Source organism: Hevea brasiliensis, chromosome 7, assembly GCF_030052815.1.
Source record: "Hevea brasiliensis isolate MT/VB/25A 57/8 chromosome 7, ASM3005281v1, whole genome shotgun sequence".
NCBI lineage: Eukaryota > Viridiplantae > Streptophyta > Magnoliopsida > Malpighiales > Euphorbiaceae > Hevea > Hevea brasiliensis.
Window position 1 is genome coordinate 101,129,430 of NC_079499.1, and position 12,556 is coordinate 101,141,985.

Consider the following 12,556-nt stretch of genomic DNA (forward strand, 5'->3'; position numbering starts at 1 on the left):
TAGACCAAATAGTGAGACTAACATGAAAAGTAACTATCCTATCAATAGAATGAATTGCTACATTTGCTTGTCACTGAATCCAAACCAAGATCAAATAAACTGACAATCATAAATTAGTTGTCCAAGCTTTGAATATGCAACCAAACCATAATTTCTCAAAACGCTGAAGTTTCAGCACAACTTAAAATATAAACCACCTTGAATTTACATTGTATTTCTACTATCCTAACATTGGCTTGCACCATGAGAGTCGCTGCACATGGATTAGAGCAACGTCAACACATGGACGCTCACATGCCTTTTTCACTTATCAAGATACACTAGCCCACTTTGAACGATAACTTGAGCATCACAGGACCTATCTTGTCAAACCAACATGCCACGCCTATACCACACACTCCACATCAGGCCAAAAATATTGATGTAATTGAGATGTAATTAAAAACATCCATTTGGTTATTTAAAAAGATTCAGTATTATCCATAAAAAAAATAGAAAGATTCAGTCTTAAAAAGAAAATAAAAACATCCATCACCATCATGGGATAAAAGTAAGAAACTTTATGTGGAAATCCAAGAACGAACTAAGAGAATCACTTTTAAAAACTCAAGTAGATCACAAAGAAAACCTTAATACAGCTAAGGTATTTAACTTTACAACTGAGAAGGCCTATCTAAAGACAATTATATTAATATCCCTTAGAGATCTCCAGCAGATGCTAATTTATATGTTTATTGAAATTAAAATAGTTGTTTGATCTTGATGGGTGAGGACGAGTCCATTGTTTGTGATGAACACGTCTGCAAGAAAATGAAAATGTTGGCTGTGCTTATCCATAGAATGTCATTGTTTGCAGAATGATTATAGAATTTGCATGCCTGAGATTTTTTTTTTTTTTATTCCCGATGTGGATTTAGATTCCCAACAAGTACACTCCCCAAATTTAATTTTAAAATTGAATAAAATTTTTTCAAGCTTTAAAATATTAGTTAATTGTGCCAAATTTAAAATGATTGGTACAATAAGCTCCCACTAAGATTTGAACTTGATACTCGAGACGATTTCATGACTATTAAGTTGAAGCTCATTGATCTCCTCTGCTTGATTTTAAGGATTCTGAAGATTACTTCTTTTGTAATTAGCTTTTCTTTTTCATCTTCTGCTGTGCTTGTTTGCAAAATAACTTACACTTGAGGTATGTGATCAAAATGATCAGATCCTATTTTAAGGAACAGTCAAAACGTGGTTGGCAGCTTTCTTCAGCCCGACTCGTATATTGAACAAAATAAAAACTTGAAACATGTAGGACTATATTCTGTTCTGAATGGCAATGACTTTGGTCTGTTCCACGACTGCATATGAGATCTGATGCCATCATTTACACAGCTTCAATCAAAAAATGCTGATGCTACTGCCACTTCATTGCTTTATCATACGAAGCTCCCAGTTACCTTCACCATCAATAAGCCGTAATTCCACAGAATGGAATGGTATTAGAGCAGGACGCTGGAATATACCAAAAGGGGAAAAAAAGCGTGGGGTGAGCATTAAACTTCTAGTAGTAACAGAAAAAAAAAAGGCTAAAACACCTAGTTTGCTGGAGATGATCACATCACATTACAAATATTCTGTAAATTAGTATGTTTATGATAAGCATTGAAATGAAGAATGCTTGTTTTTTCAAATCAAACAAGATGTTCTAAATTCTAACCATGACCATGATGCAAGTAGTACAGAACATAAATCTCATAGCAGACAAAATACAGCATGATTTCATTTTCCACTATAATCAACTTGCCTGTGAGGACGTAACAACTGTGATGTTCATGTCATGAGCAAGCCTATAAAGTTGTTTCTCGACATCAACACTCGTGGCACTGAAAGACATGCATACAAAAGATTTGATTAAGATACCATCATCATGTAAGTGGCAAAATTTTTGGGTCAGGTTAAAGAAAATGACATACTTCGTACACTCATCAAGAATACCAAATTTAGGCTTGTGAAAGAATAGCCGCGCCTTGCAAAACAAAAACACGTCAAACAGTGGATTAATCCAATTGTACAATTCTGTTCTTCCTCCACATACGTTTGAAGATGACAATAATTAGCTTTACTCACCATACCTAATCTCTGTTGTTCTCCAAGAGAGAGAATGTCTTCCCAATTCAGATTAGCATCCCAACCACCTTCCTCCCTTTCCAGAAGATAGTTTAGTCTAACATTCTCCAGAATAGCTTTCAAATGTGCATCCAGAATCTCTGTGGTGTCACCAGATATTTTATCTGAAATTTGACACAATCAGAATACCAAAGGACAATTGAATGTAGAAGTTATATCTCAGAAAACTACAATACAAAAAAGAAAATAATAATAATAACGCCCAGGCATGCAAATTCTATAATCATTCTACAAACTTATTTGATGAACAAAAACAGAAGATCTTCAATACTTCGCATAAAAAACTTCTAACTAGTTGCATAGAGTTGTTACTTCATCACTACAGCTGATGAAATTAGTTAACGTCTTTAAAGTAAGAAGCTGTTGGAAAACCATCCAAAACTAAAATTTGACATTTAAGCCATGTCTAGCATGTCCCTGAACGACCATAGCTGAGAGTAAAAGAGAATAAGAGAAAGCTACATCAACAATTCCAAGGTTCTCTGGATAATTTGTTGCAAGGGCCAGCAAATGTTTGCTTTCAGTTCAAGGTAGTTTCAAATGCATCAAAGAACCAGCACGGAACTGATAAAATGATATAAGCATTTCTACAAAATAAAATGTTATGCTTCATTTCACAATGGGCTGGGAAACAACCATAATGGAGAAAGGGGAAAAGAAGACTATAAAGATGGGGGAAAAAAAAAACATTTTTCTTTTATATACATATATATGTATATACACACCTCATTTTTTGATTAATCAAAATGTTAGTTAGCAGGAGTGCGAAACATATGCAATGCCTTGCCAAATGAATCTATTTAGACTTTCAATCATGTAAATAGTAGACAACGGAAGCCATCAAGGATTTACAATATATGGAAGTACTTTACCTTCACCATGCAGCTTTGACATCATACATGCTGCCTCATCATGAGAGAGAGGATATATAATTTGATCTCTCAAGGTTCCAAAGCATGTGTATGGCTGTTGAGGAACATAGAAGACACCACAACCAGATTCACCTTCTTCATTAATATATTGGGATGGCTTAGCAAGTCTACCACTCACAATGGGCCAAAGACCTCTAAGGACTCTGAAAACAGAACTTTTACCACTTCCATTCGGACCTTAAACATTTGACATGATGTCAGGTTTAAGTTTGAACAATGACAAAAAAGTGCAAGTGCCTCAGATGTGACTTTGCACAATAAAGTAGATAAAGAAATTAATTAATTCACTACCTGTGACAAGCAAGCTTTTCCCTTGTACTATGTCAAATGTCAACCGCTTTGCCAACAATTTCTGTGCTGGAGTAATGATATCAACCTCCACAAAGGCAATGAAATCTTCTGTATTAACATCAGTCTCCTTAGACAGAGAGAGTTTATTGGCCGGCCAATTCCCTGGTTGGCCAACAATTTTATTAGCTTCCAGATATTATCAAATAAAAACCAAGGCAATGGATTATTTTGAGCACCCATTTGTAATTATTGATGCCATAATCAGCATGTAGATAAAGATGAGACTGGTTTAACTAAGAACTGCCACATCAAAAGAATACAACTCAACTCAACTCAACTCAACTCAACTAAGCCTTTATCCAAAAAATTTATTGGGATCGGCTATATGGATTCTCTTTCTCCACTTTAAACAATTTCGGGTTAAATCCTCATAAATGAATAATACTTCTGGGTCATGTTGTACTACACATTATAATCCTTGGAAATATTATAATTTTAATATTTATTATTTTACAAATTAGTTAAAATTTTAAAAAATATTAAATTTCAAAATAGTTAAAAGAATAAAATAATAATATTTTTATTATGTTGGTGACTTGTATAATATTTTATTCTCAAGAGGGCTCCATTGAACAAAAAATAAAAGTTTTGCACCCAATTGAAAAAATAATCCATGAATGGCATACTTGCAAATTTGAGAAAAGTACAAAGTTTTAGTAATAGGTTTGGCCTTTTCTTTTTTTGGCTTGATTTTGTTTTGTAAAAATAGTCCAATAAGTCTCAACCTAAACTAGTTCAGGTCAATATAAGGATCATTTCCCTCTATTTTGCTCACTTAGGGATTCTGGAGACGTCTAGCAGTGCTAAATCTTTCTGAACCACTTCACTTAAAGTCATCATTGGTCTCTCTTTCATCTTTATTCCTGCAACTTCAATGTTCTTAGTCTTCAGTACCACATCAACCTATGCTCTAAACCATCTAAGTCAACACTCCCCCAACTTATTCTCAATGGGTAATGATGTAGAACCAAGAACGCTCAAAGGGAAAAGGAACAAAATTCTCAAACTCTAATTAAATTCTCATAATAATCTCTACCAATTTGCATAGATTACATGGTATTTGTAGTATAATTGTTAGTCCTAATAATAATAGGATTAAGAATCCTAAAACAAGAAAACATTAAACTAATCTAACTAGGAATATAAAACCAACACAAACTAGAAAATACTAAGCTTAATAGAACTCTTTAAATGTTCCTAAATAACAATAGAACTCCTAAATAATAGAAATATTACTTCCTAAATAATAGAAACCTAAACTTCTTAATTTTACATGGAAAATTAGATCAAAATAATTCCTATATTTAGTTTTTCTTGACTGCGACTGCATCAGTTACCACTTCTAGTTTGCTATGTATTTCCTCACAGCTATCCTGGAATCCTGATCTTTACAACACTTATTCACCAAGCAACATTGATTTCTCGTCTGCCACAGCCAGCCAAATTGCAGCATTGACAAACTTCCCCTTTTAACTTGGCAGGGACATTAGAATAGCAAAAGACAGGCCACCCACCACATTTCTCCATTTAAATAATCCCACCTTAATTCTGTAAGTGACATTCTCCTCTCTCCCCATCCCTTTGTGTGATAATACAAGCATTTAAATATTTCTCTCATACAGAGTTAGACAATAACTTTTAGCTGTCAGAAATTTCCAACAAAAGATAAAGGCAAACCTTCTCAAGTGTGCAAAACCAAGCAAATCCTTGATTTTTCCATAGGAACATATCAGCTCTTTAACAGGACATTTAATGCATATTTATACATACAGAAGGACCTACAAGCAACAATATATGACACTGCTACTATAATTACATCCATAGTGTGCTACATAACCACAAATTTAAGATACATTTACAGATAGTTCGCTAAGATAAGTTACAATTTTATCTCATATTGACAAATGCCCAATCAAAGTGTATATTTAATCCTACTCAATAAAGATATCTTCTTCATACTGTTATTTTTAGCTTTGTATTCATTTTGTTTTCTTTTGAAAATAGGCATGCTATTTCCAGGACATGGCCATTTACTTTCATTTGATCCTACACATATTTTTCCCTTGTTTGTTTCTCTCAACTTCAAGTCTTTTTAACTGCAGTTGTAAATGATATGCAAAGCTATTAATCCCGCTTGCTTGTGGAATAACATCAAAAGAAACTCTCAATCTCCTGTTCTTTTTCTGCACAGTAAAACTTTTTTTTTTGGTATAAAGAATATGATCAAGAGAACGAAGGAGGATTTACCAAACTCTGCAGCATCTAGAAGCTCTTCTAGCTCAAAAATTCTATTCACACCGCCACAGAGCTCAAGGAACTTCTTATGCAATTGAAGAATGTCTCCAAATGCTAAAAAGCTCTGCGAGACAACAGAGGCTAAAAACCGCAATGAATGTGCCAACTCCCCTGAAAAATATTTAATGAGAATGGGGGAGAGAGGTAGAAAGAAAGCTGCAATTCAAGTTAATTACAATTCTCATCTCACCTTGAGTTGAGATCAGAGCTCTGTCTCCCTTGTGTTCCTTAGCATACAACAAGCTCAAGCCCCAAGTTACATTATGTGGGAGTTGCTTTGTGACAAAATCATCCAGGATACCATATAACCATTTCTTCTTTAGAAGTAACAGAGAATGGTCAAGCAGCTCCCTGAATCTTGACTCAATCATCTGCTCAACACACGGAACTTATAAATTGAGGATGACAAGACATTAATAAGAAAAAAAAAAGCCATAATATTAGAGTTGAGTAAGACAGTGCAAAATATTTCCAGAAGTGCATTGCAAAACAAAAAATTGGCATACCGAACTGTGACTGTCAGTAAAGCAGCTATTGCAAATCTCTCTAACCAAAAGTCAACTTCATTACATGTCTCTAGATGTTAATTTTGAACTAGAAATCTTTATTTTTTAATTTTATTCATTCATAATACACACATATACATACAACTCAAATCCCTAAATAGGAAAAGAATAAAATCTCTAAAATTATGCTAACCAATATAGGAATATATACACATATTTACTTCCCATTCTATAACACTCCCCCTCAAGTTGGAGCATGGAATCTCATCAATTCCAACATGAAGCATATAGTCATGATGCCAAAGATCATTAGCACCTTAGAAACATGCCAGCATCACAGACATATGTCTAACGGAATCTACCTTGATATCTCATCAATTCCACATTTGTAAATTTTTGCACGTCACAGTTTCAAGCTGCTTAAGGGTAGTCACCATCCCATTTACATTAAGTTCAATTTCAGGATAAAGACAATAGGATCACAATATAATGTTGATCAAATTTTAATGTGTATAAAAAAAGGCTGTCACAGTGCTTTGCGAATTTCGACTTTGGTTGTAACCCAGAAGAAGGGGAGAAAGAGAGAGAAAGGGAAATTTTTAGATATTTCACTTTAATAATATTTTATCCCACTAAAATTTTAAATTTATTCCATAAGTAATTGATATTATATGTACACATATAACCACTATATATATATATATATATACATATTTTTCTCTCTGAATAATGTACATAATATAAAATTAAGTAAATGATGAAACACAAGTAGCTTACAGCTTTTTCTCGTGTGCCACCTCCAAAGAAAGCAACGGACTCAGCATGCATACGCAGTCTTTCATGCATGAACCTAATTTATGCATGACAAAGTGAGAACAGCTTATACAGCAAAATGAAGCACCAAAAATTGTTACAATCATCATATACATTATATTTTTCCCCTCATCAACATGTAAAATATACTTCAACACCAACCATACAAGGCATATACTAGATTTAATTACCTAAAAGTTCCTTCAAGTTGTTGCTCTTGACTTGTAAGATAACCAAAATCGGGAGTTATAGTTCTCAAAAAACCCAGACCAAGCAGCATATAAGCATACAATATGGCAACTCCTTTCTGACCCGTTAAGAGCTTCATTCTCCAGGTGAACCTTAAAAATTGAGCAGTGGAATCATTATTGGCACACAAAAATGGGGAAGAGCACTTATCAAAATGTTAAATCAGGTATCCGCAAATAAGAAATTAATACCATAAGACAATAATAAGATCAAGTTGACACAAGTACTCACCACAAGATGTCAACAGATGGCTTTACCATTCCAGTTAATAGTCCGGACAAGTCTGTGGACAGCTTTTGAAGATCATGAGTTATTCTCTGATCTGCATCAATATTTTTGCTCGACATATCGAAGACCTGCAAGAACCCAAGAATTAAATGAAAGACTATGTGCATATATAAACAAATAGCTTCAACTCATTTAAAGCCTTACTTCAAAAATAAAGTTATCCAAATTTAAAAAAATGCTTAACCAAGAAAATTTCCATTAATGCCGGCTAGTAATAGCAACTGTTAATCCATTGTATAACGTGTTCTAAGCACATAAGCATTGTACATTTCAACTGAAACAAATTACAAGAACAGATATTACATACTCACAAACTTGATTACCTTGTAAAATGCATTGTTTCTCAAGTATTTCTTTAGTAGATGCTGAGTCAAATGAATCCTCCATCCAAGAGCCAACCTAGCTTTCAAGTGCCTGTGAAGGAAGAAAGAATTACCCAGAAAGACAGGTGTAGATTACAGTGTTTTTTGAAGATAGGTGATGAGCAGAAACTTTATTCGCAAAACAGCCCAAGCATGAACATTTTAGAGCTAGAAGTTTGTAATAAAGGAATAAATGGGGCAAACAGTGAATATACCAACCATTTCTTTGGAATAAAACTATATTCAATCCAGAAGGTGATAATTAAAGCTCAATTTCCCATAAAAACCCCAAGCCTTTAAGAAAAAGGAAAACCAAAAAAATAGGGGCATGCTCAGTTAGTTACACTTCAATTCATGCCAGAATATTTTAAGAAGTGACAAAATTCACTATAATAAAGTAATCTTGACGGCAGTTAATTTCCCTGTTAGAATCCCTTAATTAGTGTAAATCCCTTAATTTGTGTAAATTAGCTGTAAATTAGAATATAATTAGGAATCATTGTATTTATTAGTTTCCTATTTAGTCCTAGCCTTTGTATATAAATTAGAATTCTTGTAAATCATTTTTGTATGAAGAAATATAAAAGAAATTCTCTAAATTCTCTGTCTTTTATATGGTATCAGAGCTGTGCCAAAATTTTTTTGCGTGAACAGTGTAGTTCTAGGTAATTTTTTTTTTGTGGGTTGAGCTTCTACGTCGTTCTAGGAAGGGAGGTGACTGTCACCACCCACCTGAGGAGGAAAGATACCAGACGATCGACCTACGCTCGGAGTTCCGCCGCCGTCTAGTGAAGCGCGTGAGCTCACGTGCCTCCAAACGCCTCACGTCATTCTTCACACGCCAGCGCTTGCACCCTTTTTCCGGTGATTTCTCCGGCCATGCCTCTTGCCAACGACCTTCCTTGTCTGGCGCGCCTCTGACCAATGTGTTTGCACACCTGGTTTGCACATTTATTTTTTTGGTACCTTCCGTTGCCCAGTTTCTTGCTTTCTGGCCCAGTACCTATTCCTTTAATTGAAAAATGACCGATGGAAAGAAGGAAGCCTCTAAAACAAAGGTTGGATTTGTTAGTGATAATCCCTATTTACAAATTAATCCTGTAAAGTTGGATGGAATTAATTATTTAGCATAATCTATGTAGAAAGAAATGATTCTCATTGATTTCAATTAATCTGTACATGAGTATATATATACACAATTGATTCCTATAATTGTGTTCTACTAATTAGGAAGAAATCCTAAATAAGAAATCCTAAATAGGAATACAGAATACAGAATATACAGAGAAATAATATAGTGATTGACTTTCCATAACATAGTGATTGACTTTCCATAACACTCCCCCTCAAGTTGGAGCATAAATGTTAATCATGCCCAACTTCTTACAAATGTAGTCAATCCTAGCTCCATTCAGAGCTTTTGTGAAAATATCTCCTAACTGCTCTCCAGTTTTGATGTGTCTTGTTGAGATGATCTGTTGTTAAATCTTTTCACGAATAAAGTGACAATCAATCTCAATATGTTTAGTCCGCTCATGAAACACCAGATTAGAAGCAATATGAAGAGCAGCTTGATTATCACACCACAATTTCGCAGTCAGGTAGGTCTTAAAACCTGTCTCATCTAGTAATTGAAGTATCCACATTACCTCACATACTGATTGTGCCATGGCTCTGTATTCGGATTTAGCACTAAATCGAGAAACTACACTCTGCTTCTTGCTTCTCCAAGACACCAAATTTCCTCTAATAAAAATGCAATATCCAGTAGTTGACCTCCTGTCAACCTTAGATCCAGCCCAGTCGACATCTGAAAAACATTCAACATTCAAATGCCCATGATTACCATATAGCAAACCTCTTCCTGGAGCGCCCTTCAAATAACACAAGATTTGTTCCAAGGCTTTCCAATGAGCAACAGTTGGGGAAGACATAAACTGACTTACCACACTAACGGCATAAGCAATGTCAGGACGAGTAAATGTAAGGTAGTTCAATTTTCCTACTAATCTCCTGTATCTCTCTGGATCTTCAAACAACTCACTATCCCCTGCTAACAGTTGTAAAGTTGGAGTCATTGGTGCGCTACAAGGCTTAGCACCTAATTTTCCTGTCTCTATCAATAGATTGAGGACATATTTTCTTTGAGACAAGAAAATACCCTTCTTACTTCTCATAACTTCGATACCCAAGAAATACTTTAACAATCCCAAGTCTTTGGTCTGAAACTGAGTTTGAAGGAAGGTTTTAAGAGATGAAATACCTGTAGAGTCACTCCCAGTGATGACAATGTCATCCACATAGACTACCAAGAGAATTAGACCAGCCTCAGATTGCCTATAAAATACTAAGTGATCACACTTACTCTTTTGCATACCAAATTCCTATACTGCTTCACTGAATCTCCCAAACCATGCCCTAGGACTTTGTTTCAAGCCATAAAGAGACTTTCGAAACTTACAAACTTTATCCAACTCCCCCTGAGCAACAAACCCAGGTGGTTGCTCCATATACACCTCCTCCTGAAGATCACCATGAAGGAAAGCATTCTTGATATCCAATTGATGCAGGGGCCAATCATATGTAGCTGCTAAAAAGATAAACAAGCGAATAGAAGTAAGTTTAGCTACAGGAGAACAAGTATCAGAGTAATCAACCCCATATGTCTGAGCATATCCTTTTGCTACAAGGCATGCTTTTAACCTAACCACAGAACCATCAGGATTTACTCATCAGAATACCCATTTGCAACCAATAGCTTTCTTACCAGCGGGCAAAGGCAATAGTTCTCATGTACCATTAGCATCTAAAGCCTCCATTTCCTCTTTCATAGCATCACACCAGCCAGGATGAGACAGTGCCTCATCAACAGTATTAGGGATAGGAACAGAGTCTAAAGAAGTAACAAAACACCGAAAACAAGAAGACAATTGATTATAAGAAACAAAAGAAGAGATAGGGTAAGTACATGAACGTTTACCTTTACGAAGAGCAATGGGTAAGTTTAGATCAGAATCATGGTCAGTATGAGGTACAGGATCTCCCAATGAAGTAGCTGGTGGAGGATCTGAGTCAGGAATCTCCAATCTCCTGGAATAAACATGAACAACGGGAGGTCGAGTAGGTCTAGAGACAGAAGGAACAGGCTGTGGGAGAGGACTAGACATTGTTTGGACAGTATATATTAAGAGATCATCCTCCTCCCCCTGACTCTCATACACATATGATGGAGGAAAAAATGGAGTGAACTCAAAAAATGTGACATCTACAGAAACAAGATAACGATTAAGAGTATGAGAGAAACAACGGTACCCTTTTTGGAGCCGGGAGTACCCAAGGAAGACACATTTGAGAGATTTGGATCCAATTTAGTAACCTGTGGACGAACATCACGCACAAAACAGGTACAACCAAAAATACGGGATTCAATAGGGAACAAAGATTTTGTAGGAAACAAAGTAGTATAAGAAATATCCCCATTAAGGACAGAAGACGGCATGCGATTGATCAAAAAACATGCCGTAGAAACTGAATCCGCCGTGTTTAGGTACTTTCATTTGAAAAAGAAGAGCGCGAGTTACCTCAAGAAGATGATAATTTTTTCTTTCGGCCACGCCATTTTGGGATGGGGTATCCACATAGAAAGACTGATGAAGAATGCCATTTTGTGTCATATAAGGCTGAAATTATGCTGAAAAGTATTCTTTGAAATTGTCACTTCTTAATATGCGCACAGAAATATTAAATTGAGTTTTGATTTCATTACAAAAGGCACAAAAGATAGAAAACAACTCAGAACGATTCTTCATTAAATATAACCAGATAACACGAGAGTAATCATCAACAAAAGTAACAAAATAACGAAATCCAGTTTTAGATGTAACAGAACAAGGACCCCAAACATCAGAATGAACTAACTCAAAAGGGGATGAAGCCCGTTTATTGACTCTAGACACAGAAGGCAAACGATGATGCTTTGCAAACTGACACGACTCACATTCTAGTACTGATAAAGACTGAAATTGAGGACATAGCTTCTTCATGTTAGACAAAGAAGGATGACCCAATCTACAATGAGCTTCAAGAGGTGTTAAGGTACTGGAGCAAACAAGCCACCGCGGTACATAATTTTCCAGAATGTAGAGACCACCTGACTCGCGTCCTCAACCAATAATTTGCTTCGTCGTAAGATCCTGAAACAAACACTGGTCAGGAAAAAAGGAAACAGAACAATTTAAGGTACAAGTAAGTTTACTAATAGAAAGTAGATTAAAAGAGAATTTTGGTAGACACAAAACAGAAGACAAAGAAATTGACGAAGTCGGGTTCACAGTTCCAGAACCCATGACACAAGAAGTAGAACCATCAGCTAAAGTAATAGTAGAGAAAGTGAGATTAGACTGAAAAGCAGATAGAAGACTAGAATTACCTGTCATGTGATGCATCGCACTGCAATCAATAACCCATTTGGATGAAGAAGACACAAGGCATGTAGTGGATTTACGACTCGTGATCGCGATGTGGTGAGAACCGGTAGGCTTTAGAGATGCGACATCGAGAATATTGTGCCAAATCCTCT

General features: G+C 35.5%; 1 protein-coding gene across 5 annotated transcripts in view; it reads right to left on the reverse strand.

Annotated features, from left to right (window-relative positions):
• Nucleotides 1-1,101: 1,101 nt before the first annotated feature.
• Nucleotides 1,102-12,556, reverse strand: part of LOC110662083 (ABC transporter D family member 1) — a 31,941-nt gene continuing 20,486 nt past the window's right edge. For 4 of the 5 annotated variants that reach the window (XM_058150328.1, XM_058150331.1, XM_058150329.1 and 1 more), the window contains exons 16-27: nt 7,939-8,029; nt 7,559-7,683; nt 7,270-7,419; nt 7,043-7,115; nt 5,950-6,130; nt 5,712-5,870; nt 3,405-3,566; nt 3,054-3,290; nt 2,122-2,285; nt 1,968-2,020; nt 1,799-1,877; nt 1,102-1,506 (exon numbers count right to left, since the gene is read on the reverse strand). In XM_058150328.1, coding sequence (XP_058006311.1) covers nt 1,420-1,506; nt 1,799-1,877; nt 1,968-2,020; nt 2,122-2,285; nt 3,054-3,290; nt 3,405-3,566; nt 5,712-5,870; nt 5,950-6,130; nt 7,043-7,115; nt 7,270-7,419; nt 7,559-7,683; nt 7,939-8,029 — 1,561 coding nt within the window. In that variant the 3' untranslated portion in view covers nt 1,102-1,419. The remainder of the gene's footprint in view (nt 1,507-1,798; nt 1,878-1,967; nt 2,021-2,121; nt 2,286-3,053; nt 3,291-3,404; nt 3,567-5,711; nt 5,871-5,949; nt 6,131-7,042; nt 7,116-7,269; nt 7,420-7,558; nt 7,684-7,938; nt 8,030-12,556) is intronic. The other variant, XR_009150121.1, reaches the window with a different exon arrangement.